The 26529-nt window shown below is 43.1% G+C and overlaps 4 protein-coding genes across 4 annotated transcripts in view; 2 read left to right on the top strand and 2 right to left on the bottom strand.

Moving 5' to 3' along the window:
• LOC135939071 (charged multivesicular body protein 7) overlaps positions 1–25460 on the top strand; it is a 71356-nt gene extending 45896 nt beyond the window's left edge. The window contains exon 10 of the mRNA XM_065483240.1: positions 25449–25460. The gene's annotated coding sequence lies outside the window, so the exon portion shown is untranslated. The remainder of the gene's footprint in view (positions 1–25448) is intronic.
• On the bottom strand, positions 1655–21295 carry oaf (out at first). Its single transcript, XM_065483228.1, has 4 exons — positions 20981–21295; positions 17362–17475; positions 6087–6411; positions 1655–3497 (listed from the first exon to the last, which is right to left on the bottom strand). Exons 1-4 carry the CDS (start codon positions 21077–21079, stop codon positions 3229–3231), a joined length of 807 nt encoding a protein of 268 aa, XP_065339300.1. The 5' UTR covers positions 21080–21295; the 3' UTR covers positions 1655–3228.
• On the top strand, positions 21605–23308 carry mRpS35 (mitochondrial ribosomal protein S35). The gene is made up of 5 exons (XM_065483249.1): positions 21605–21807; positions 21873–22196; positions 22245–22564; positions 22620–22785; positions 23140–23308. The coding sequence occupies exons 1-5, from the start codon at positions 21738–21740 to the stop codon at positions 23208–23210; spliced, it is 951 nt and encodes a 316-aa protein (XP_065339321.1). The 5' UTR covers positions 21605–21737; the 3' UTR covers positions 23211–23308.
• On the bottom strand, positions 22811–26509 carry LOC135939075 (WD repeat domain phosphoinositide-interacting protein 3). Its single transcript, XM_065483247.1, has 7 exons — positions 26326–26509; positions 26096–26272; positions 24327–24700; positions 23738–23823; positions 23580–23681; positions 23336–23457; positions 22811–23283 (listed from the first exon to the last, which is right to left on the bottom strand). The coding sequence occupies exons 1-7, from the start codon at positions 26384–26386 to the stop codon at positions 23195–23197; spliced, it is 1011 nt and encodes a 336-aa protein (XP_065339319.1). The 5' UTR covers positions 26387–26509; the 3' UTR covers positions 22811–23194.
• Between the last annotated feature and the right edge of the window lie 20 nt (positions 26510–26529).

The raw sequence follows: 26529 nt of genomic DNA, 5'->3' as shown, positions 1-26529 counted from the left end.
TTTTCCATCATCAATATAATCATTTGTGAACATCACTGACAATAAAGTTAAATATTCACCTCAATAAAATTATTAACTGTATGGTTCGTGTGATTTTCTGACTATGTAAACTACTACTGTACTTTTCCCACGCTGTTTTGCTCTGAGCTTAAAACAACCAAATGGCAAAAATGTACATTTCCACTATGCTCATTGTCAGTATAAAGTATCAAAGCAAAACAGAAACTGGATGCGTGACTAACAATGAAATTTTTATTGTTTACTTCTGGTGTTGATTTTATTTTTTTTAGGGCCAGCCGATGAAGAGTAAACATCAGTAATAAACAGAAAAACATACATCGCAAGTTTTTTTAACTAGGCAGCAGTTTTTTCGATCCCTCGGGCCTCATCAACAGTGACTAGCTATTCCTGCAAAACAAAATCCTCTTCATTGATGAAGTACGCGGAAATTTTCATGATATATTAGGAACATTTATTTATCCATGACTATGCCAGCTTTTAAAGTTAATGGGCATTCAATAATTTAATTATATACGCGTTCTAGAGCAACTGGAAATCGTGTCTCATGCAGAAACCATAAACATCAAAACACAATATTTAACTGCTGCCGGGAAAATTGGTTTACCCTTGAAGAGATTGAAGTTTTGTTTATTTTTAATTAACCTTTTACCTCTGAAATAACAGCCCACGGTGCTCTTCGCTTAATGGAACTCCGCTGTAAACCGTAAATAAATTATCTGCATTTCAGTCTTGGAAAATCAGGAAAATAAATAAACTGAAATGGCTTTTCTTTGCGTTTGTGGAGATTTTTTGCTAATGCTGACCATCCTGATTTTAATTTTCCACGCAACATAGAGCCATTCAGTTTATTTAATTTAATGATTGACCTGCGTGTATTTCTTTCTTTATTCAAATTTTAAATAGAATATAAACCCTTGGCGAAAAGAATTCTGTAAATTATTAAGTATTTCGAACGAGTTTTCCCTGCCGCAACGGAATGAAAAACCTCAATATCTATCCCCTGCCCATCGCTCCGTTATTTTCCGCCCTTTTTATACAATGCGCCCCATATTTCCACGGCAGGCAGCACACAATTTGGTTAAGGTACATAAGGCGGGCGCGGAGGAGGGAAAATTGCGGTGCGGGATTGTGTGTAGCAGGGCACAATGCATTGTTGTGAAATTTTTCGGGAGTGATATTGCAGAAAATGCGTGTGCCCCGTTGCGAGGGCCTTTCATCAGCAGGACCGCATTTGAATAGCGGAAGAACGAGAGTGGAACGGACGGGCTTTGTGGTCGGGGAGAACAAAAATGAGTGTTCGCGTTCGCTTGGTGCGTGGCGGTTGGGCGGGCGCCGAGCGGGCGGGCGCGCCTTTTCCATTTTCCGGCGCCGGCCCGCGCACTTGCGAAACACAATGCGGTGGAATGATAAAAAACGAGCTGCGAGAGCAATAAAGGCCAGAGGCGACGCGAATAATTCACCCTTCTCTCTCTCGCATGCTTTTACGCAACCCACTTCCTCCCCGCCCTCGCACCTCTCGCGGATGAATTTACCAGTCAAATCTCTCTGCCGGCCTGACGGAATGAGAGCAGTTTTTGCGATAAATTCGGGCGTGTGCACTTTGGGTTTGCAAGGAAATGAAACGAGCCGCAGGTTATTTTTATGAGATGTATAAAAATCCATTAAATACCACCTTGATTTATTCACTCTTTTAGTATAGGCGAAGAACACACAATAGTAACATAGCTGTCTTTATTTAATATGTAACTGTAGTACGCGAATTCGCAGTGTTTTATCGCTCAACATTATTTTAAATGTCACAATTCATCAGCGATGCTCATTGTAAATAAACGCGGGCAATTATATTTATGGCACAATGTTTGACGTTGTTCTGGGTGTAGGCCTTCGTACGCTGCTCCTCGTATACAGTCTCCGATTTCATCTATGCGCAAGTTGCCTATTTACATTCGTTTCAGGCCTCTCATAAATCTATGAGTGATTCAATTTCTTTCTACCTGCAAAGCCAATCAGGAAAATATTATCGTGTTGTAGAAATATGAAAACGCTCGTTATATTGAAAAAGTCTTATCGCACTCTTTATACATTTTTTGTCGTTAGTAACAATTGGCCCATGAATTTTACTAATGCAAAAATTCTAAATGCAATTTTTGTCTCTCAAAATTCAATTCCGAGCTGCAACAAAACTGCCATGTATTTATTTTGTTGATTTTCTCAATTTGATCAAATTAGGCCATTCTTTGCAGTAATTGACGCTTGCACCGTTTTTTATGTTATTATTAATTTACCATTTTACAAAATGGGTCTAATTATGTCTAGCAAACGCAAAAGCGAAATCATCAAATATTTCGTCTACGCACACCTATAGATCGTTAGGAAATGTATCTATGATTATACTAACATGACAGAGACACAGAGCGCAACATGGAAACTTACAGTATCGCGAAATTTTGAATACAACTCACGGTGGTTTGTGAAGCAAACGAAGTAGCCAAATTTCTCTGATTTCCTCTGTTTTCGCCCGCCGTCAGAATAAATTACTCCTGAAAACTTCACAGGGGTGAGTTTCACTCACAATGCAACACAAGTTTTTGCAATGCAGATTGAGGCCGGGTCAATAAAATACAGGGGCTGAATGACTGACAGAAGGAGTGGAATGGAAATGAGCGCATAACGCTTTAATTAAGGCCTCCATTGTAAAGCAGAAAATCGAATGGGGAAAACACAAACTCTTGTCACGGAAAAAAGTCAATTTTAATGAACCGGGCGCGGCTTCTGTCGCATAAATTAACATAAGAATTAGCCGCGACCAGTCCATTATAATCACAGAGGGTAGAACATTTTGATTAGAACATTTTGAAATAAAATATTGCACATCTAGTGTAAAGAAATGTGCTAGCATAAAATACCACAACCGAATAACTAACAAAGGGTCTAGCCTCCGACAAAGTACAAAAGTTAGTTGTCGTTCCGCTCACCAGCCACAACGTGTCGCTGACTGAGAAACCCGTTCGTAACAAATTAAAAATCGCGTTCAAATATGTATTTTTACAACGCTAACACAGCCAAGTCGAACAAATGAAGCTGCAAAAAGGTGGTACAAAAGTGGTGTCTAACTAAGCGCGTGCGGGTTGGTCCAAAATGGCAAGAGTCGGGCGTCACCGTCTTTGATCGCGAACGGAAATCCGGAAAAAGGTGGTGCGGCTGACTTCACTCGTCCCACAGACAGAGCTGCTTCTGCCGCACCGGGTACTCGAAGAGGCGGCACTTGCGACACGTCTTAATGCCGCACCGGTACGAAACAAGCTTGCCGCTGTTGTCCTTGCTCTTACAGAACTTGAGTCCGCACGGGTACCACCCGATACACAGCTCGAGATGGCACATGCAGTGCCGCCACGTGTCCGACACGTGTGCGCACCGCGGCGTCACCTCCGCTCCCTTTTTTGGCACCACTTTCAGCAGCTGCGTCAAGTCCTTGCCTGCAAACATGAAAACAAAACAAAAATTCACTGAACTGATTCCAATTCATCCAACTCTCAAAAACCTGTGTTCATAATGAGGAAGAATGAGTTTGATCAAGATTGATTTGATTTCATCTATTTATTCTGCTCCAAAAATCAGCATCTTAATCTAATATGGGTGGATTTTACATATTTCAAAAGTGCTAACTTTGGAAATAAATTTTTCTCCCTGGGATTCCGTTCTCATAAAACTTTTCCCATTCCCGACATTTCCCAATAGCCCAACAGATATAATTTCTCGGGAATTCCCATTTCTGACCCCGTTCCCTCCTGTTTATCTCCCTTGTAGCAAATGTTTTACAAAAGTGGGTGTCGCGTGTGCTGAATATTTTAGACTTTCAAATAAAAAGTTAACCAATTTTCCGACTTGAGCCCTAAATAACAATTTTTGAGAAATTTTCATACCAGGATATTTTTTAGCTTCACCAATTATATAAATATACAGGATTTATTTGAAATGGTTGCTAATGAAGTGCAAGGCGCCTTAATTACTTGGAAAAATAGAACAGCATTTTCTTTTAATTGTTAAATTTGAAGCAGCTGATTTAATTAATTTTCATAGCTGGGTAGTGTTCAGTGAGGAACCAAAATGATCGAATCCATTTTAGTCGGATAAAATAGAATTTAACCTTCAAATTTTAATCTAGATTTGGTTTTTTAAGTTTGCGGGTATTAAAACCTATATTTCGATTTCCACAGTAATTGAAATGCTGGAAAATGATTAAAATGTTTTTAATTCTCCTTCAATGGCCTTCTACTCTACTTTTCATTATTATTTCTTTTTAAATAAAAAACTCATAATTTAAGACTTGAAATTAATTGAGGGTTCATATTATACAGACGCGGCTTGTTAGGCAAAGCATATATAGGAAGACAAGCAATATTTTAACTTTGCTTTAAAGAGATTAATCTATTCATCAACTTCCCACAATTAACAGCAAAATTAATTCATCCTAAAATAGAACAGTCAAGAATTGAAAAAAATCCCATTTGCTTGTGTGCGCGGCGAAGCAAAAATTAATTACCCCCTAAAAATGATAAAGCGAATAAAGCTCATGCGGCGCGAAGTAATTCGGCGGCGAGTTTCCATGAAGCTGGCGGCGTAATTAGCGTCCAGCGACCGTGTTTGTGTGTTGTAACCGCGGAGCGCATTCCACGAGCAAAAGCAGAGAGATAATGCCGGACACGCTTTCGTCAAATCCCTCACTTTGTGCGGATAACGAGCACGCACACCGCTTACTCCGTTCGTTTATTCGGGTCTGCTGAAAAACAGAAGCAGGCGGCGTGCCACTCGGTGTGAGGCGCCTTGGCAATCGTCTGAAGGGGGCGCGTGCATTGCTGACATGAGCAAACTGCCTCGTCGTGCGGCTGATTAATTAACGAGACGCCGGCAAATGACAGAAAGCGCAAGGGTAAACAGCTTGAACGGTAGGCTCACTTTGCCCTAATAAATTGTTTTGCAGATAACCGCCGACGTAAATTAGACCGGCCCCCTGCGCACCCCCCAGCCTCTGTGTGTGTTAGTCGTGCGCAGCTCATGTTAAACAAGCAGCCAACAAAAACAACGCGAGACATATATTAATTAATGTTAAGCAAGACGAGTTGAGATGCGAAGCACAAACTCGCCCAAGTAGTTAGCAGGAGAACTTGGATGTTTGTTTTTTCGCTTCGATGATTAATTCCAGCAGAGTGAACAGGGGATATCGAGCATCAAGCTCCAACATTGTACAAAATTTATCTCATCCATTATTTCTAACTAGCTAAATTCATTGATTCCACTTTACGCGATTTTTCACCCCGAGAAGTGGATGGAAAGAAATATGTTATCATTCTGTACAGCCGCGATTTCGGGCTCAGATAAGCAGTGCTTTACCTAAAAAACAAAATCCGCGCATTGGATTTTGAAGCACCGGCTGTTGATTGACTGCACCTTTTGCCGAACGCAATCAAAAAGAGAGCCAAGTGATGAAATCTCGATTAACTACGCTACTTACCCTCCCTACGACAAATTCAATCGCTGCAAAAATAAAGCACCAACCCAAAATTTCATTTTTTATTGTGAAGCTGTTTCAAATAGCGAAAATCTGCTTTTCGTGTTATAAAACAAAGCCTAAAAGGAAAAATTCCATGTACCTCAATGAAGGATTATACTGCTGTTCTATCAAAATGGATTTTGTGGCAAAGCTTGTGGGAAGTCAAATTTATATGGAAACAACATAAATGCTGCGCTTGATATCAACTCCAACCACGGCATTCCAAAATGCTGCGGTTTTGTGGGTTTATCGTATTTAATTTTACCGTTGGACACGGCTTAAAATAAGTTTCATAACGTGATGCCTTTGCTTTAAATAAATAACAGAGTTTCTTGACTAGAGAATGGACATTGTTACACTACTTATATTTTCTTGTATGGAGAAAATTTCCGAAAAATCCTAATTCCGTGTTTATTGTGCCAAATCCCCTACTAAAATATTCTTAAAACTATAAAATGACTATTTTTAAAATTTTCTCAGGTGGCAAAAATTTTGATTTTGTGACAATTTTTACCTGCATGCTCGCTCCAGATTTTGAGGTCTGCAAGCGGCGCGTACGTCGCGTCCTTGGCCTCGGCGCACACAGTGGGCAGCAGGGCGGAGACGCTTTTGGCGCCGGCGAACAGGTCCAGCAGACCGTCCATCGTTGTGTTCTGGCGTCCGCGGTCCTCCTCTGGGGTGCGGACGGTCGACGGGTTCTTCTGGCGCAACTTGGCCATTGCGTCGGGCGAGATGAATCCCTCTGACTTGTCAAAGTGCGAGACGAAGCACATGACCTGGTACTGGCTCTGGCCGCGCTCCTCCTCGCCCAGGATCAGTGCCTTCAGAATTTCCACTTCCTGCCAACAGACATCAAGTTGCATGTGAATAGCTTGTAATCGAGGTCGACCGCATTTACTAACGCCCTCGAGCGTTCATTTTCTCGAGTGCTACAAAGAGCCAAGTACGCTTTTACAAAACTGCAATTAACTTTTTACAATTTTGCTTTCAGAGCAATTCTAGTCTCACCCTGCTGCTGCATCGATTTTAGCTCATTTGCAGGGTCGGGAATTGAAGACAGTCGACTTACATGTTCCTGCGCGTCTGATTTACTTTTAGACAACACATGAATAACGCAATTTTAAAACATTTACACCGCGCTTCAATTCATCTGAAACCGATTTAGGAGCCCAAAATTGTCTAAAACTGCCGAAAGTCGTCAAAATCGCATCATAGATCAAAGATTAGCAGAAAACTGTGGATGCATTAAAGATTTTCTCAAAAATATTTCTATATTCAGACCGGGTTTAAAAAAAATTAATGTTACCTTTTTAACCATGTTAGCTCTAGAAATAGAAAAAATGCATTTTAGCCATTTCTAGTAATCAATGCAATGTTTACGAAAATTGTTTAAGCTGAGTTTAACCTGTTAATTTTATGTGGTTTACAATAATTTCAAGGGTTTCTTTTAGCCTGTTGAGCTATGAAACTATTTAATGACTTTAAAGAGTTTGGGAAAAGTTTCGGACATTCAGAAACAATTGCTGCAATAATTAAGATTTACTCCAGTCGAAAATTATCCAAATCCATCAGCAAAAATATGAATTTCACCTTCACAATCTTCTTGGAAACGTGAAAAATGTAAATCGATTGCAACAAATGCGATATTATTGGAAGAAAAATAGTTTTTATCTAGAAAAATCCACCGTATTAAATGCCCTTCTCGGATTTGCATTATTGATTCCGTAAAAAGGATAGGCCAATTTATTGTGTTCCTTTTCAACGCGACACACTAGTGTCTGCATATGACAAGAAAATCAGCTAGCGTTCAGTTTGCGCAAATTATTCGCCAATCCACGTAACCACGGTCCCATTTTCCGCAGTTCCGAGTCCAATTTAACCGTCTGTAGGAGTTGCAAATAAATGCGTCTTCGTATTTGCATTTGCACGTCAGCAGCAGCAGCAGAAGCAGCGGTAGCTCGACAAAGCAATGGGCTTCTCTCTCGGCAAAAGAAGGAAAATCGATGCGCACGCGGCATGGAAATTTTACGTCGGCCCTAAAAAACGGACGCGAAAACTTTTTGGGGCGCAAAGTGTCGTCGCTCGTCTTTTCGCACTTAACGAACGAATAAAAAGAAGGCGGCAGCTTCTGCTCCGCACATGGGCTCGGCCGGGCAAAAAGGTTCCCGCTCTCCGGCAGGCAGGCAGCTTGCTTATTCAGCCCGTCGAGCACCTACGTGTTGCGGCTTGTCTAAGTAAACAAAATAAGAGACGCGCGCTTGTGAAATTGCCACCAGCAGAGCCGGCGGGCAACTGCTGAATTTTTATAAGCCTTGCTTGCTGTAAAGCAAGGCGGCCTTTTTGCAATTCTGCGTGCGACTGAGATTTACTCTTTCGCCTGCCGGCACGTTCCTCCGTTCCCCGCATACATTCTCGCATGCCAGCCAGTCAACCAACCAGCCGAAACCCTCTGCAGCAGGGCCCGAGCGCCGGGCCCACCAAACGAACGAGCCTTTCATCAAATTTTCAGCCTCGCACTAGAGTGGACCGAATTTCTAGGTGTTTGCAAAGCGCAAATCCCGACGTGGCTAGACGCTGCCGATTGTTCTATAGCCACCCTAATTAGGTTTTGATTAAATTTTCAGGGAGCTGGTTCCGTAACGCACGGTGTTGCTTCAACAAAGCGAACAAGTGAACGTGCGCGTCAAGCTATAAACAGAAGACCAACCAACGCGAGCTAGCGTTAAATTTTTGCCCAACAGCTTTTGCATCGCTGATCCTTTGCACTTTTTTGTGAGTAGAAAATGCTGTATGATGACTTCATTAGATTACAACGCCTGGCACCTCGTCAGGCAAACTTAGCGACTTTTACGCATATCTTAAACACAAATTCAAGTCGATAGAAGAAGTAAAGGAACAAATAAACTAGGAGATCATAATTTTAAATGCTGGTTAAGAAATTCTACAGTAACGATTTTGGGTTGTCTACTCAATAAATATGTAATAAATATATATAATTTATTGCCCTCAACGAGGAGGATCTCAATTTCAACTGCGGTATGGTCGGCGTGCTTTGAATTATTCAGAGGGCGTGTTTATTTGATCCTTTAGGACCTAAATATATACAGCTACCTCCGACGATAGCTCATAGCAACAGTTTTCTTTTAAAAATGATAAATTTTCATATAATTAAAATAATTTATTCTTGATTTGGTCTGACTAAAAGAAAAAAATGCCCGAATGACTCTTCTCATTATTTGTTGAGCATGCTTTAACCGATTTCAAGTAGGCACCATCGCTCTGCACAGCACAAAGGAGGTTTCCTGCATGGCTCGATCACAAAGACGAACTTTGACTTAGGCGAAGGTGGAGACAAATGTACGTTGCAAAATCGACGGCGTTGATATGCATTGTTTGAAGGAAAGTAGGCCATCCTTGATGCTCTGTCTTCCCCAACGCCTGCCTCACTTCAAAGCAGAACAGAGATGATGGCAAGAAACAAATATCGACTGGATCGTACTTTGACAAAGTTTCTCGCTGCAAGGCATCGTGAGTGAGGGCGGGATCAAACGACACCGTGTCAAACGAAGTTATATAATTTTTCCCCCAACGAATCGTCAAGTGGAAAATTTGCATTAATTATAGCAGGCGAAAGAAAATTAATCAACTCCCTTGCGGGCGCTACCTTAGATCAAAGGTGGTCCCTCGTGAAAGGAAAGGTCTGCGAAAGGAGCCGAATCCGGCCTGAATTCCGGCGGGTTAGAAACACATTCTGTGCTGATGCCTTTGTGAATTATAGAGAAAGCCCAGGAGAGTGAGTGAAAGAGGAAGAGCGAACGAGCGGGCAACAAAGGCGGCGCCCTTTAATTCTTAATAGCAGTGTAGCTCTTCCATTTTACATCGACATTATGTCTTTTTCTCTCCTCAGGCTAGAGCACCCGCCCGCCGTGCCGACGTGAATACAAAGAGAAAGAAATATCCACTTTTATCTGCAGCCGCCGCCGCCGCCGTTGCCGCCGCCGCACCCCGAAGACAACTTCCTTCCTGTCCCTCTTCTTGACTTTTGCCATTCTCTTCAAACAGAGTGGTCGCCGGCGTCTTTTTGCGCGATGTTCATTACTTCTGCTGCTGCGCCGGCCAACTTTGATACTGTGTCCCTCGGGACGCTCTCAAAGGGCCGAGCAAAAAGGAGAGCCTGCCTGCCTGGCGGACATAAATTTTGATCCGGAGCACTCGCGCATAAATCGCCCATCGCCTGCGGGGAATTCGCGCCAAATTTCGGGCACGTTTAAAAGCAATCTTCGCTCAAGCAGGCAATCTGCAGTCATCGCAGCGCACCGGCATCATTCTTCTTTCCACCGGGAAAATCAAAGCACCAGCGCCGGTGCTTTGATGGCTTATTTATCGCCGCTTCCTCCGCAAACAAAGATGCATGTTTTTCCCCGCGACATACTGGCGTCTCTCTGCCATCGGAAACCAATACGCTCGACGTGTTTGCTGAACCGGATAAAGAAGGACATCTAGCAAGCACCGGAAAAAAAGACGGCCGCGAGTCCTCGTCGACTTTCTTTCATTGAGTTTGGTATCACAACTTGGGGACTCGCTGCACGAAACTTGTTTCTTTTCCCACTCCTTATTGCGAAAGTTCGCCAACCTGATTCAGCTCGAGTGCTAAAAGTTTTACCTTTTTTTCCGACTCTTAGCAACGAAACGAGATTAAATATGGCAAGCCCTTTAACTAAATCAATTTTGACCGATGCAAGTGAACAACTGACAAAAAAGAGAGGTTTTAAAATTGTTAATGTTTACTCGGCTAGCTTAAATTCTACCCAACGAATAAGTTTTTAATTCTTTGCGAAATGTGGTCAAATTTGTAGCCAACCAATATTAACACTACGTGATATAGTAGAATTAACACACTTTCGCGTCCAATAAATTAACGTGACGGACGATCTCCAAAAACCAACAAGTATTTGCAACCCATGAATCGACGATGGAGCAAACCGGAAATTTGGTTGCCAAAAAGGGTCAAAAGCGCGCAGCCTGTTCAATTTCCTGATGGAACGACAGCCATTAAGAGAGGCTAATATCATCATGGCATTTGCAGGCGCACGACCGGGCGTCGCTAAAATCGGCGTAAAAATCCGAGCGGCATGAAATAAAAAGCAACGACGAACGTGACTTGCTTTTCCTAAGTGCCGGACACGCTAGATAAGGCAAAACATATATTTATATTGCGGAGATTAGGTTGAGTTTTTTGCCCCCGGTAGTGAGTGTTTTGCATAATTAACCCTTAATGAGCGGAAAACTGCGAGGGCGAGACGTGGTTCGTGCGAAATTTCATTATTTCTCAATCAGATAGCGCGCCGCAGAGAAGAGGACGGGCTGCTTCAACGAGGCCGATTGCACAGAAAACTCGAGTGCTTGGGGAAGCAATTATGACTCCGCTAACGAGACGACGCTGTGTTGGGTCGCCATTTTTTCCTCCAAAGTTTCAATAATTAGAGAACTAACCTTAACATGGAACAGCATCATTAGCAGAGACTTTACGTTGTAGAGCCAGGTGAGTATACAAATTTGGTTTGAAAATTTTTCTATTGTGAAATATGGCTCAAGTTTCGGGAGATCTTGTGGGACACTTCCAGAGCACCACCAAACTTGTGTGGTGTGGGACTAGCTCAGTATTGGTTGAAACAGAAGTTTTGGTGAGCAACCTTAATCTAACTCCCACAATGAAAAATTCATGCATCTTTGCACTTGGTAAGAGACTTTCTCGGTTCACGGTGCAAAGATTCGGTCCTTTCTTGAATATTTGATGAGGCTTACGGCGTGCGGAGAGATTGGGAGCCGTCTTGGCTGCGATTTAATGCGACGCACTCGGGAAAGTGCTTTTGAATTGCAGCTCCTGCTGACACTTCGAATTTCCCGTTTTGAAGGAAAACGCGGCACCCCGCCGTCACCATCCTCCCCACCGGTCGTTTGGTTTGCTTTGAAAGGCGAGCCCCGCTTTTTGCTCGCCACTTCATTTTGCACCGCTTTCTTTTACAAATAATTACAGCTGCGCGCCTCGTTAGCGTATCATAATAATAATGATGTTCATCCCCCCGAGCGCATGCCGCCCCTCGCCGCTGTTGCCGCCGCCGGCTCGGCAGCGCCAATTACGACATCCGGGGGGACGTATTTGCGGGCCGGGAAATGGCCTAATTGTCCGGCCAACGATCGCAGCAGCTCGAGTTGGGCGAAAGAGGGCGTTTTGTTGCTGCTGCACGCGGCCCATTTGCTTAATCGCCTCTTAATTATGTCTGCGACTCGAGCCCAATCGGCCGGGCGGTGTTAGCAACGCCCCGTGAGAAATCTTCATCAGGCTGGGCGTAGGCGAAAAGTGGTGCCCGGGGGAGCGCCCACGACATAGATACCGCTAATATTCAGATTAAACGCTTCCAATCCGCGGCATTACGTGCGTTCTCTCGGAAAAGATAAGCCGCGAACAATGCTCTCTGCTTTAATTAAAATCGATTTTCCCAGCAATTATTGTAATGAGATGCCAGACTGAAATCGTTTCATGCATGAGGGATGCTGCATGCACCAGATTCTCGAGTGAATTCAGCGGATTATGTCTATTTCATTAACTAGAATGCTTAGCAGCGTGAATATTTTAAATTAGTAAAAACAGCACACCACGGTACATATATATAATTTATGTTTTTAACAGCGAATTCGGTAAATTCCAGAATTTAAACTCTTTCTAAACTTATAAAAGTCCGATTTAAGCGCTGTAACGTGACTTGCGTACTTTACCATCAAAACGAGAACTGCTGGCTGGCTTCATGAAAAAAAAATTCGGATCGATTTTATTATTTGCCGTGGCAAAAGTAAATATTGGAGTTGGGCAATCTTGTTTCAATAACTTTTTTATGGAGCTTTATTGTCAGCCAGCCACGCTGGGCTGGAAATTTAGCGTCACGTGGTCAACCGCCGTCAGCCGTGAAAATAGACAGCGAGCAAAAACACGCGCGGTCTGTTGAATTTCATATTTACCAACAAGGCCCGCAGGAAATTACGCAACCGTTGAATTTGCACAGAACAGAAAGTCCATCAGTCTAATTGCTTCGAATGAACGTAAAACTTTTGAAATTTATCACGAGAGGACCCTAGCCCTGAGGCGTAATTACTCGAGCCAGATGACAACCTCACTTAGGAGAAATTCAAGCGGAACAAACGCAGATGTCTTGAGCCCAAATACTGCCATTCTCATCCAAACGTGAAATTTGGACTGCTCGGAGACACACGAAATGGTATAGGGGCTACCCAGCTGACGCAGCCCGCAGGACCCGAGGCAGAAACACTACAGCAACAACTCGCTAAACCGCTTAGAACCCCTGCGATCGTTTGTGTAGGCTTCCCGTTGGTCAAGCGGGTCGAGCGGGTTGCATAACACTCGACCGCTCAGGCGTTCTCGGAAGCATCAGCCACTGTTATTGTGTGTTTGTCTTTCAAGAACAGAAAAAAACATTTTTCTTCTCCTCGTACGTTTACAAACACTTAAAAAAGAAATTACGTTCAGAAATAATGACATGAGAGCTTTCACCAGAGTCAAAATTGCAACTCTCTAAAGAACATCTAAAATTACGCGGCGCTTCAAAGAGGAACCGCAGCAGACGACGGGATAAAAACACCTCCATAAAAAGACCTTTTTTAAAAGCGAGGCAAAAAGCAAAAAGCAAGCACGCGTCAGTTTTCCCTCACAAGGCAAATATTGCGTCCCGTGTAATATTTTAGCAGAGCAGTCTCCTCGCTCGCTCCGCACTTTGTGTTATTGGACAGGCGCACGCGTTTTTTTATATATATTAATTTCACGAGAGAGCGAGTGGGAGCTTTGTCAGCAGCGCTGATCAGTTGTCTGTCTGAACGGGCTGCAAAGTTTGCACAGGCAGCACTCGGGTTAAATTATGCAAGGCATGCAGGTAGGCCTGGCGGAAGGTAATAGCAAAGAAAGTTGAGCAAACAACTCTCGAGCTCTTTGAGCGGCTCGTCTCTCGCCCGACGTCTTCAAACATTTAAGCAGCGCCTGCAGCCATCCACAATTTCGCGTGCCAGCCAGCCACCTCGGCCAACCTGTTTGTGTGTGTGTGCGGAGAGAAATGCGCCCTGCCTAATCCGCAACACCTCGTTCACTCGCTCGCCCGAGGCACAGCTCCGCTCTGTTGATCCGGCTGATTAAAACCGATTGGGGCGCGCATCCATTCAATTTGCGCGTCGACCGACTTGAACTGCTGCCAAACCAAACTGCCAAGAAATGAACACCCACGCTGCCAAATTGATTCCCGCCGCTGCTGACAAGCGAGGCCGGTCTGCAGGGCGCTCGGCTCGGCTCGGGCCGGTGCCAGCCGGCGAGGGCGGATTTCCCGTTTTGATTCGGGCCGCGATTAAACCCTTGCCCGATCCGATCGCGCCGTGCGGATGCTTTGTTGACGTGATAATCGCCGGTCTGCCCGCCGAACCCGAGCTGCTCAGGTCGGAACGCAAGCGAGTGGATTTTTGCTTGTTAAATAATTCATTAGGCGGCTGATCAGTGGAGGAAATGAAGCCGGCCCCGGCCTCGCCGGCGCTTCCGAATTCTTTGCACTGACGACCTGACACGAATAAATTACATGCCTTTTGATTGGTGCTACGATAAGAGAATGGGTACATCATTTACACAGCTTCTCAATTAGTTCGAGACAGTCGTCGTGAATGACGTCAGCAGAGTATCGACAAAAACTAAGTGCAATACTTCTGAGAAAAATCCTCCTGGTTTAGAAATGAATTAATATTTAACTAAGGATCAATTTTTAATTTATCAAAGAAAAATATTGTATTGGTTATTTACACAATTTTACATACAGTCAAAATACATATAAGAAAGGAAAATCATTCAGCTTTTCAGAGCATGTACAGTACTTAAAATATGAAGTGTTATAAAGGCTTCAAACAAAACTTTGAAGAAAAATTTTGGATTTTGTTTGAAATATAAAAAAATGACACCTCCAAAAATATTTTCTTTACGCCAAATTTCAGCAAACTGGAACTTTTATTTTATCTTTACATATCTGTCAATTTTTTAAAATTATTTAATCGGACAATGTCAACTTGGTTACCATCGCGACAGGAAATCCACTGAGATCGCTTACTTTTCAAAATGCTTAAAAGTTTCCTTGCCCGTTTTTTGCTTAAACTAATTTCCAGGCGAGTACACTGAGGAAATATTAACTTTGGAGAAAGTTCTTTGAATTTATTTCAAAGGAAGTTTTGAAAGCACTTGAATCCAATTTATTTTTTATAAAACAATTTCTGTGCTGAAATATATGAAACAAATCCGTTTAAACTCATGAATTTTTCAAAGCAAAAATCCCTTCTCGCGAATGAACACATGAAATATCCACTCCAATTCACATTTCTCTTCCATTTCCATGCCGCTTAACAATATCATCTCGTCTTGCCCACTTTAAATAGATTATGCGCAGATAAATCGTGTGCCGGAGTGCTGTTTTTGCCTCTAGCTGACGGAGCCATAGACACTGCGGCTTTATTGTTAATTAATTCCAACTGTCTCTCGCCAGGCAGCACACATCGGCGTTTTTTTCGATTGCCGGTTGTCAGTTGCACGAGCGAGAGGAGAAAAAACTCGCACGACCCATTTCTGCGTCGCCTTTTTGCTCGCTTGGCCACAATTACGGCTCGGGCCGCTCAGTGGACGCGGCAAAAAGTTGCACGAACTCAATTTCCGCCGAATTACGTAATATCAGGCCTCAATTAAAGTCTCGGGCATTTCCGCGCCCGGTGTAATCAAGTCATCTCACGTCAGCGCGCGGCCAACAGCCGAGAAGCAGGCAGGCAGGCGCCTTCTTTTATTCCCGGACGAAATAACGCCAATATCGGTGCGCAATTTGATTGTGCGTCGGGCAAAAGTGCTCGGGAATAAAAGCTCCGAGAGATCCAATTATCGGAGCCAGCAGCAGCGGCGGCAGCGGGCGAATTCTTCCTCGGTGCAAATTCGTTTTATCCTCGAGCAGCGCGAAATTCGATCAAGTAATCCGAGGGCGAGCAGGCGGGCTGGCTGTTGCTCCCTCTCACACGGCTTTCTCTCTTTTTTGCCCTGCGCGAGAGCGAGAATATATATAAAAGAGAGAGAGAGAGAGAGAGAGAGAGAGAGAGAGAGAGAGAGAGAGAGAGAGAGAGAGAGAGAGAGAAAGAGAGAGAAGAGGACTTTGCGTCTCTTCAGGGAGAAAGAAGAGGAGCGGCGGCCTGTTGTTAGGCTCGAAAAGTACATCTCAATGTGCAGTCGACACACATACACACAGAGTGTTGGCATTGCCGAGTCAGTTCGCGTATATTTATCGATCGCAGCGCGCGCGGGCTCTGGCCTGCTGCTCCTCTTTCCCCAGACTGCCTTTTTCTGCGTGTAATCGCCCTCGCCTGCTCTCTAATAATATGACTACTGTTGGTTGCTCGCCCGCTCGCTCACTCGCCCGCTTCTCGTCCCTTTCTTTCTGTAATCGGCCGCCGGGGCAAATTGCGAACGTGCTGATAAAAAATTGCTGCTTCGCCCGGAGGCCCCGACCGGCGTGCCGCACGGAAAATTCTGTACACTACGTAAAAAATAACGCACACGCAGGTTCTGCCTCTCTCGGGAGCCCGAGCTTCATCTTCTTCGCAGACAAAATGGGCCGCCTTTAATTTTTAACGCTGATAAAGAGCCGGGCACAGCTTGCTTTTGTGCGCTTTTTCATACGCGCGTTCCGTTCCGTCTTGGGACGTGAAAATTATTTTCCGAAGGTGCCTGCGGAACGAAAAGATTCCAACTGTTGTTCGCAGGGGTTCTTTTGACGCAAATACTGTTGCGGTTTGAAAAGAAAACAGCCTTTGATGCTGGGTGCTCGATCGAGCTCTTTGATCTTGATTTCCTTTTTATTTATTTTCAATCGTTCCTTTCGGCGTTTCCATCCAGAAAATGGAATTGCAAACACGATCGACGCGCTGAAACTTGAACAAAGCCGTCGCTTGGAAGGCAGCCAATCGAAAAATAGTTGCTTTACGCCCAATTGGACTCATTAATTTCGCATTCATATATAATTTAACGCGAAAAAGTTTGTTCTTTGAGTGCACATTATTGGCTTTTTGTGTGTGCTAGCCGGGCAAACAGCGCTGAACCAATATTCCCGTTTATTTGACTTGATGAAGGCCAAACACGTCAACAAAATTTGCTCCTTTTCACAGGAAGCACACACCGGTGGGCCTAAAGAGCCGTGTTTACCATTCATCAGGCTGATAAATCACGGCCAAATCTCAATTCCCCGCCGGCAATTTAGCGATAATTTATTCTGAGATAATTTATTCACGGTCAAAAATACCCATGTCGACGAGGTGCGCGTATGATTGGATCGGCAACGGGGCGGAGGAAATGATAGCGCAATTTCCAAGTGCCTTTGCTTGCCTGCCAGACATGAAACGAGAGGAAAGTCGCGTGTCGGCCTGCAGAGCCGCGCGCAATAATAATAATAATTCGGCCTGCAACACAAACAAAAGATCGCATCTAATCGAATCTCGCTTCCGTTGCAGCGAATAATTCGATTTGGGCGCAAAAACGCAGCCGCACGTAAATAACAACACAACACGGTTGCCTGCGGGGTAGGCGGGCGGCGGGTCGCGTGCCGATTCTCCGCTTATGCAACCAGCGACAAACAAAATGCCTGCCCGCCCGCCCGCGGCTCGTGAATAAATGAATGAATACGCGATACACGAGGGTAAAATATTATTGTGGAATTGCTTACGTTTTTGAAGTCGAGCATCTGGGTGACGAGGGTGCCGTCGGAGCGCTGGAACTCGAGGCTCACCCACTCCTCGCTCATGTTGGCCGCGATCGTCTCCTGCAAGACGTCACCGCCCTGCAAGCAGAAACGGGAACAGTCAAAAACAAGCGTCATTTACATACACATGTCATGCTCGCAGGGGCCGTCGGAAATGGGAAACGGAAAACAAACAGTTTGCTTTCTGCCGCATGTTTAATGTGGATTTGTTGACCTAGCGCGTCGTGAATTTTTCATTGGAAGGAACACTGCTCTCTTCGCCGAAATGGGTTGCCTGTTGGAGGTTTGTGCAAGCAATCGATTCAAAATCAAATCAATAATAACCAAGAAATGTAATCTAAGATTCAAATCAACTGCAATGCAGAAGAAAACAGCCGACTCCAAGAGAGTGCGGCTGAATTCACTTTATTAAAACCAACAAAATTTGACAGGTCTAAACGATCAATATTTTTGTGTTAACCTTAGTGAGACGGTTTTGTTTCAAAATTCAGCCACCCCAAGTGAAAAAGAAAGCGAATTTTTCAAGGCGGTTTGTTTTGACAACAAAATGAATTCAAGTGAAAATTTAACACGAGATATACATTACAATAAAAAATAGCTACGCGGCGCCAGCACAGCCAGTATTCTTTTTCGCCCATTTTGCCGGGGCAATAAATTCCAACACAGCCCTTCCGACTTGAAGAAAAATCGGCCTCATTCATATACATTTTGGGCTGAAATCGTTAAAGCAGTCGGAAGAGCTCGTCCGTCTCATGATCTCACTCCCAAAAGTTTTATTGCCATCGAGGTAAGAGCTGGGAAATGTTGGCCCGCGCGCATTCATTACTATTCAGACCAGTGGAAAATGGGTGGATGTTAACGCGTGTGTAACAAGAAAGGCGAGTTGTAATAACTTGATCGAGGGGCAGGACAATGGGCGCGCAGTAGTAAACCCGGCAAGTGTTTTGATCCTCTTCTTTTTTGCACACGCACCGCTTCTTTCTTCCTCCCGAATTTACTGCCTCTCTGCCCCGGCACGCGGAATTTGCCGGCGAGAAAAAAATAAAAGGAGAAGAATAAAGAAGAGATCCTTTCGCTGCTTTGTGCCTTTTGTGAGAAAGAGATAAAGAAGGAACGAAATTCAAGACCGTGACCATATTTATTACAAAAGCCGTCCCATTCATCCTTCAAAATATTACAGCAGAAGCTGTATAAAACGTGTTCGCTAGAAGGCTGCCCGCGTGCTTGCTCTGGTGATGAATTTTTATTTCCTTTGCTTCTCCGGCACACCCGTTCCGCACAGATTTAGCATTTTCCCCGAACGAAGAAGACAATTTTTATAAAGACTCTTTGGCAACAAAAGAGTTGAAAATTCCATGCTATTAAGTATACTTCGAATTCGGCTGTGGCATACTCATGAAATAGGGCGGATTGGATTCTCCGAAACTGGTTGAGTTTAATTAAACAACTCTGAAATCAACGAGGTTGAATTCTTGTCATTCATTTACCTCTCAAGACTACTTTAAATCCCCTAATTTGGATGGTAAAATCGGGTAATATGATTGATTAACAGCCAATTGTTCTATTCTTTCAGTAAAGGTTGTTTAAAAGAGATAAAAGAAATGCCTAGATTTCTGATTGTGATTTTCCTTATTTTCCGAATTTTGACATTTTGCGACAAGATTTAATCTAACCAAATTTATTTCTGTCCAACGTAGAACGAATTCGGAAATTCGATTATATGCATGTGGTTTATCCTATTTTTTCGTTTTCTCGTGTTGAAACAAATATTCTGGCAATAAAAAGTGTATTTTTAGCCGTGAGGAAAATAAAGTCATTCAGTAGGAAAACTTGTATGGAAAAAGAATATAATCTAAACTATGAAATAATCAAATTCGACAAAATTTCGGATGAGCTGGCGCTGCGTACATTTTGGATTCCCTTCATTTCAAATTGTGCAACAGAACGCACAACCGACTTCAAATCCTGAAATTCACTAATTTGTCTCTCCGTTCTGTCGCAAATTTTCTAGATTTCCTGTTCTTTTCTCTTCCCGTTGCTATTCTTTAAAAAAAAATTTGAAATACTATATTATATCGATCCTTAAATGTTTTTTAAAATTTATAGAAATTTCAACACACTGTCCTTGCACTAAGAGCCACAATGCCTTCTTGAATCAACAATTTATTGCTGCTGAAACAAATAAGAACTTGATAATTCTCCCGTTCAGCCGCGTAATGGTCACTATTAAACTTTTAAACAGAGAAGCAAGTTGCCTCCAACTTTTCCTCAGAGGAGTACACAAGTTGCAGAGAAGTATTTTTCGTCCGTTTTGCGATTGCCGCCGGATATCCTGATTTCTGATGGGCCTGCCACGCAAACGACACTACTTTACAACTTCTTTTTCACGAGGAGGCAAAAGTAGCCATTAGCACGAAAACCCGAGGGCGGCCTGCATAAATTTCGCAACAACACCAACTTCGGCTAGATGGGTAATCCCTGAGCAACATTACGCAAAATCAATATCGCAACGAGGGAAAAAAGGCTCTTCATTTCGGCGTCTACTTTGCATACGCATGCAAAGTTGGGCCATTAATTCGGGCAAAAGTTGCCAGCATAATCCGGCGTACACACACCCAACGGAGGAGTAGGCGAACTTACCTCGTGAGAGTGCAATTAGTTTGGGCAAGATCGTCAGCAGCAAAGAACTGCTGGAGCAAAAGGGATAATCCTGTTAATCTGCAACACAACTTGCTTGCTGCCGCCGCCGCCTCTGCTGTTTATCTCGCACACGACGTGCAAGAAGTACATTATGTACGCTAGGCTATGTGCTAGCAGGCGAGCAGCAACCAATTGCATTAGGCGAGCTAATAAAATTAAGCGGAGCGACAGACACTGAGCCAGAAAATACATGTTGCAGCTCGGCCGGGCTCGAACTTGCAAAGCAAGCGCCGCCGGCTGGATTACTTTTATTCATTGCATAAGCGCGATTATTTGCGTCGTTTCATTACGCCCATTAAAAAATTATCAACTCTTGTGATTGCGAGAGAGCGATATTTAAAAGGCGCGAAACTGCCCTGAGGAAAATGAATGTTTCCATAGATCGATCAACGAACACGCGGAAGGCTTCAGCGAATCCAAATTTAGACCTGGGAATGGTACTGCGGGGACCTCATTGGTCTTGTTAATGCGCATTCGTTGTTGTTATGCGTGAATTTAATGGGGGGACCTAATGCCACTATCTCTGTGGGTGTAGCTCACACTGCAAATATAATATTGTGACGCATCTGAAAAGAATCTATTAACACACGCACTCAAATGTTTAATTAAAACAATTTTCTGCTATTCTTTTTATTTAATAGAAAGAATTAATAGAACAAACGCTCACAAAAAGACTTGTAAATTTTTCATTTAAAATCTCCAGGTAAATATTTTATCACCAAAACAAAAATTAACCAAATTGTCTTATTTATCTTCTGGTTGCCTAACAGCCTCCATGAAAGGCAAGGGCCTCAATGTGATCACCAGAACCGGCTAGACAACCCTTTCGTGACGCAATAGCTCGCTCTCGGAAGGGTACCTAAATCGCAACAGTAAAAATCACCTGGTTCTTCACGTTGATTAGCAGCTGGGGTGCGACCCCTCGGCCAAGCACCACCAGGAGCCCAGCCAGCAGCCGCACCAGCCACCACGGAGGCCGCATTTCGGTCAGCAGGTGCTCACGCGTCTGCCATCAAGTGGTCAGCGTCCTGGAACGCCTGCCACGGCCTGTTCTGCGTTCTGCACCGAGCACGTCGCTGCTTCGCTTCGTCCACCTTGTGATTCTGCCTCTACTTGCTCCATCCACCGTCGAGGAACGCTCACTCAACAAATTTCCTGAATGGCCTTGTCTGCTACTGCCATCTTTGCAGTTTACATAACACGACCTTTAGAGATTAGTCAATGGACCGCAGCGTGGCGCCACAAACCGAAATGTTACAGTCAGAAGAATGAATAAGGAATGTGGGTTTTGGTTTTAATTGCTAAATAAAATTCATGTGTGGACATTCATTCTGTAACTTGAATACATAATAAATATGTACAAAGCTCATAAATATAAAAATAGAATTATATTGCTTTTTTAATTTATCAGGAAGCGGTAAAGAGAGTCATATTATGTATGCTTCCACTCTGATTTTAACCGGTTTTCAATATTACTTGCTACCACCACCGTCACCGAGAACCGAACCGACACCGAAAGAAAAGGAAATCAGAACATGCCGGTGGAAAGGAAAACCAAAACAAACGTGCATGCGATTTTGTGGAATTAGTTTCCGTCTGTGATCTAAGTGTGAAATTAGTGTAATTTAAAGCCCCAAACTATGATGTGTAATTCGCGCTATCGGCTTCTCAGGATTGTAGCCAAATATTCTACGGATGCATCTAACACTGGTAAGACCACACCTCGAGCTCTTCTTTCATTGTCTGCAAAATATTGTACATACTTTTCTCTGCAGAATTTCGCGTTCTCGATCTGAGAAAGGGTTCTGGTGAGAGTGCCATGCAGGGTCGAGGGCGCTTCCAAAAGAGAACAGAAGGAGGGCCCCAGCTGCTTCCTCCTCGCGAAACCAGGATGCCCATCGACCAGGACTGGCCCAGCGTGTGGCCAGGCCCCAGGACGTTCCATCCTGCGTCTGTTCCACTTCCCGTGCGCCAGGGCTACCCTGCTAAGGACCTTGCCGCACCGCCCGGCAAATACGCCAACGCTGAGCTAATGAAAATCCCAAATTTCTTGCATCTCACACCGGCTGCCGTTCAGAGGCATTGCCAAGCCATCAAAAGTAAAGTTTTTGTGAGCTGCATTTACGTGTATTAAGACAGCTTTTTAGGATTCTGCACGCCCTGGCCGAGTAAACTGACAAATGAGGACGCTTGCGACAAGTACTTCCCTGTCCAAACTACCACCTGCGATTATTTGCACTCGTCACCAAGCATCAGAGATCCATTGGCGAGAATCGTCACGCTGCAGGTGAAGTTGTCAAGCTTGCCGCTGGAAGGAAGGACACGAGACAAGTTCTTGAGGCTAGTACAGGAGAGGTACAATCCAGAAACTGACATGGTGACAATCGTCGTGGACAGATGTCCAACCAGGAAGCAGAATTTAGACTACTCCCATTTTCTTCTCACCGTGCTTTATCATGAATCAATGGTACAAATGATAATATATTATCAAAGCTTGAGCCTAAATATCTTCATTCCTCTAGAAAGAGGAGTCTTGGGAGCGAGAAAAGAGTCCTTTGGACAACGAGTTGTTTGAGTGGCAGACTAGTGCATCCAGGGCAGCTATCGACAGTCTCGCAGTGAAACAGAAGCTCGACCCTGATTATATTCAGCATTACTCTGAGGCGTTGACCAACCTCATGAATAAAGGTAATTTAAATAACACACGTCTAACTCTCCAGATTCAAATGTTTAATTAATTATCCTTCACAAGTTTCAACACATATAAATTTGAATTGGACTGAGAATATTAACAAAATCAAGTTTCAAGGTACGCATTGATTCAATTTTGCTCCAGCAAAAAATAAAACAGTCAGACTAAATCAGTTGCTCAATTTAAAAGAAAAACAACGAAATTTGCGACAATACCCGAATCACAAGTGTTACTAACTTTTTATAAGTTTTTTAAAACTTTTTTAAGTTAGTCCAAGCCAAATCAGGCACAAAAAAATCCAATAAAAAAGTTTATAGAGCTCATTCTCACACTCAGTCATGGTTTTGCAGGTGAAGACCAGGAGACGTTGGCCGACTACAAAGAGCGCGCGCTCCGGTTGCTGGGTCACTCGAGGAATTGAGAAGACACGATGCGCGAGCACTCGCCATTGAGGGTAAAAGCAAACTTGTAGTAGGAGCCGTCGGCGCAAACCACTGAATAAATTAAAATTGAGGGCTATTACGTTAGTTTCACTGCATGACTTACCTATGACTGAGTTTCCTTCGGAGCCAAAAGCGCATATGCACTGCGTTCGGTTTGGCAAATGAAACTTACTGAAACTCCATTTTGACTCAAAATAACTGGGCAAAAAGGTCGCCGACGCCAAACTGAAATGAATGGCACGTTGGTAAAAATTCCTAAATTAATACTTACAACGTGTTAACTTTAGATGCCAACACATCATGGAATGGAACTGTTAATTTTCATTCAATATTCAAAACTAACTCACCTTGACTCTTTATTTTTCTTGGGGTCTTCGGCTGAGAAAATATGAACTGTTCCACGGTCACTTGCTACACAGATATGATTCGAATCATTGCTGAAATTTATACTGCAAATGATTTTAAGATTAGAATCACGCATACAGTTATTAAGAAATTTAATTACCAGTAAATGGTAGCTGCGTTGGACCCTCTCCGTACTTCATTTATCTTTGTACCAGTGGCTGTGTCAAAAATTCTGATCAGAGTCCCCTGTTAACAAATAAAACCAAGAAAATAATTTTAAAATATGAACTAATACACGGCTATCTGTTTTTAAATTACTTCTAATCCGAATTAGAAAAATCATAGAAAAATCCTCCTAAATTAAATCAAGATAAAATTACAAGAGTATTTTTTGTTGAATATTGTAAAGTAATATATAAAAGGAAATTAGTATTGGAAAATGACTAAATCGCATCACACAGAAAACCAATTATTGCACTTAACTTTGATTTAACAATGTCTTTATTGTGCTAATTATTCCCTTTTAGCAACATTAACAGCAGACCCGCATTTGTACGCGTATCTGATTAATCCAAATTTTCTGGAAACCCTACCCAAATATGGTAAGAAAATTCACTCTAATAGGATTGGGGAAGTCTGATCATATTTTTAAATTTATGTAAGCTAACCAAACGCAATGGGCTCTTATTCTTGAGTTATTTTACAGTGAAATTCATTCCGACACAGTCAAGCTGTAGAAATAGTAATACCTTTTCAGAGGCGGTGGCAAGCCTGGTGCCCTGTAGGTTTAGGGCAATGCAGCTGAGAGGCGACATGTGTGCCAAAATGTCCACAGGCGGACTGTCCGTGTTGGCAAGGTCGACCAGTTGAACGTAGCCCGTCTTTCGTCCAGGGAAAGCAAGGATAGAATTGGTGGAGTTGGGGCACAGGACGCACAGCCCTTTAGGATTCGGACTCGTTTCAAACACGTGCACTTGCTGCGGGTTCTGGGTGAATGTGTAGACTTTGATGACGCCTTCGAGGACCACCACGATTCGATCTCGTCGCAAGCGGACGGTCTTAACGGGCGCGCTGAAGTCGAGAGAGATGGCGGCCTCCTTCTTAAGATCGTCCCAAATTACCACTGTAATTCGGATGAGAGTAAATTAATTTTTGTTAAGAAAGTTTAAATTCCATTTTTCGACTAAGGATTTTTTTAAGATTTTCAAATCATTCACACACATATTTACAACGTGGAAAAAAATTCACGTCTTGATTATTTTGTTGGTAACGCTAGCAGTATAATAATCAAATTAAGGTTCAGGTATAATTAAATAGGGCTCAATTCATTTTTAATAGAGATATTATAAAATCGCCCTTCGTTTTCCCTGTTGCTATTCTTCAGTTTAGATGGAAGAACATGAACATTTTTCTGGATTTTTGTATAGTGAATTTAGTACAGCTCTCCTAAAAAATGGTGAATTTCTGGTAATTTGGACAAAAGCGTTAGATTTTTCAGTAAAAATGCTAAAATTTGAAAGTAATCACACGTTGTGCTAATTCATTAGTTTTAATTTTTCTGGAACGGTGTCTCGGAAAACCGTCACAAAAATCGTAAAACAGTATAAAAATAGTTTACTAATTCTAAGCAGTCAAATAGAATTTGTATATTAATAAATAATTTTATAGGGAGAGAATAAATACAGAGAAAACCGTTTGGCAAGAAGATTGCAGCGATCAATAGTCAGAAACAAGTTACTAACTAGAAAAAACTTGGACGTGTTTTATTTTACCATCCTTAACACGTACCGAAAACGCATTATTTCTCACATAAGGGTGATTTCTGTGAGCAATTGTAAAAAAATTTGTAGGAAAAATAAGGAGAATACCAGTTAAAGTTGACTTTCTACAATATTTTAAGTTAATTCAAAGAGTTGTGTGTTTCAGGCCTATTAAATCAAATTTAACAGTTAAATCTGACTTCTGATCTATGGGTAATGCGAGTAATCTGCTTCAATCAACAGCTGGGGAGATTTTAAACTTTTTTTGCGTGGCGTATACCATGACACTCGGGCATGAGGTGAGTGCAAGTTTTTACGAGATCTCAACGCACTGTGGTATTTCAACGATTTCATTCAGATGGTAAAATCTTCAATTCTTAAATATGAGACAAAAATCTGCTTTTATGCCCGAAATTTGCTCAAATAACAAAAATAAATCTCATTAGCTGCTGACTATCAATTTAATGAAATTTTTCAAAACTAAAAAATGCAATCAAAATACCTTTTCCTTTTAATTAAAACTTTTTGTTGCACATGCGATTTACCCATACACACACACGACACCATTCAAGCCTTTTCAACAAATGAGCCGCATTCTTTTGGCTTCACAAGGGCATAAATACACACTTTTTTATCTCGTTACTGATCTTTCGCGTAAGTCTGAGACTGGTACATGCACAATATGCCTTACATGGCATGACAAGTTGTCACGCCATGTACGCCAAACAACAGCGACTCAACCTCGCCTTTTAACTTACCCCTGTTGGGAGGGTACTTTGGCTGAGGTCCGCCGCCCACGAGGGCCACGTAGTTGCACCGGAACAGCATCTCCACATGTCCGAGGCCACCGTCCGCGAAGTCTTGTCTCTCTTTCTCCTTCAAAGGGTCGCAGTTGAAGACCCTGAAACCGCTGCGCATGCCGCACGCGAAACAACCTGCGGTAACGAGCGTGAGAAGCGAGTTGCGCCCCTTTTCTCCGCACACTCACCTTGGTCCTGGTTGAATCCGGCGTACAGCAGTCCAGACACTCCCTCGTCGGTCACGTTCATCCTAGAGGAGCATGGGACGACTCACGGACTCGGGAATATTATTTTAGCTCTATCCGTGGTTAGATCGTTGGCCAACAAATAAGCCGGAACAGCTGAGTTGGTAAACACCAGCAGGTATGCGATGCGGTGCTTTTTACTCGCAG

The sequence above is a fragment of the Cloeon dipterum genome, chromosome 3 (assembly GCF_949628265.1).
Source record: "Cloeon dipterum chromosome 3, ieCloDipt1.1, whole genome shotgun sequence".
Lineage (NCBI taxonomy): Eukaryota > Metazoa > Arthropoda > Insecta > Ephemeroptera > Baetidae > Cloeon > Cloeon dipterum.
This window is presented reverse-complemented; position numbering and strand designations above follow the sequence as displayed.

Excerpts from the sequence above, each read along its gene's own strand:
- LOC135939075 (XM_065483247.1), bottom strand. The coding sequence starts at position 26,386 with ATGAACGTGACCGACGAGGGAGTGTCTGGACTGCTGTACGCCGGATTC. Across the intron at positions 24,701-26,095 it reads AAAGTACCCTCCCAACAGGG|TGGTAATTTGGGACGATCTT; the intron begins GTAAGTTAAAAG and ends TCCGAATTACAG. Across the intron at positions 23,284-23,335 it reads CGAAGGAAACTCAGTCATAG|TGGTTTGCGCCGACGGCTCC; the intron begins GTAAGTCATGCA and ends TAATTTATTCAG.
- oaf (XM_065483228.1), bottom strand. The coding sequence starts at position 21,079 with ATGCGGCCTCCGTGGTGGCTGGTGCGGCTGCTGGCTGGGCTCCTGGTG. Across the intron at positions 17,476-20,980 it reads TAATCAACGTGAAGAACCAG|GGCGGTGACGTCTTGCAGGA; the intron begins GTGATTTTTACT and ends TTCTGCTTGCAG. Across the intron at positions 6,412-17,361 it reads AGATGCTCGACTTCAAAAAC|GAAGTGGAAATTCTGAAGGC; the intron begins GTAAGCAATTCC and ends GTCTGTTGGCAG.
- mRpS35 (XM_065483249.1), top strand. The coding sequence starts at position 21,738 with ATGATGTGTAATTCGCGCTATCGGCTTCTCAGGATTGTAGCCAAATAT. Across the intron at positions 22,197-22,244 it reads GCATTGCCAAGCCATCAAAA|GATTCTGCACGCCCTGGCCG; the intron begins GTAAAGTTTTTG and ends ACAGCTTTTTAG. Across the intron at positions 22,786-23,139 it reads GACCAACCTCATGAATAAAG|GTGAAGACCAGGAGACGTTG; the intron begins GTAATTTAAATA and ends ATGGTTTTGCAG.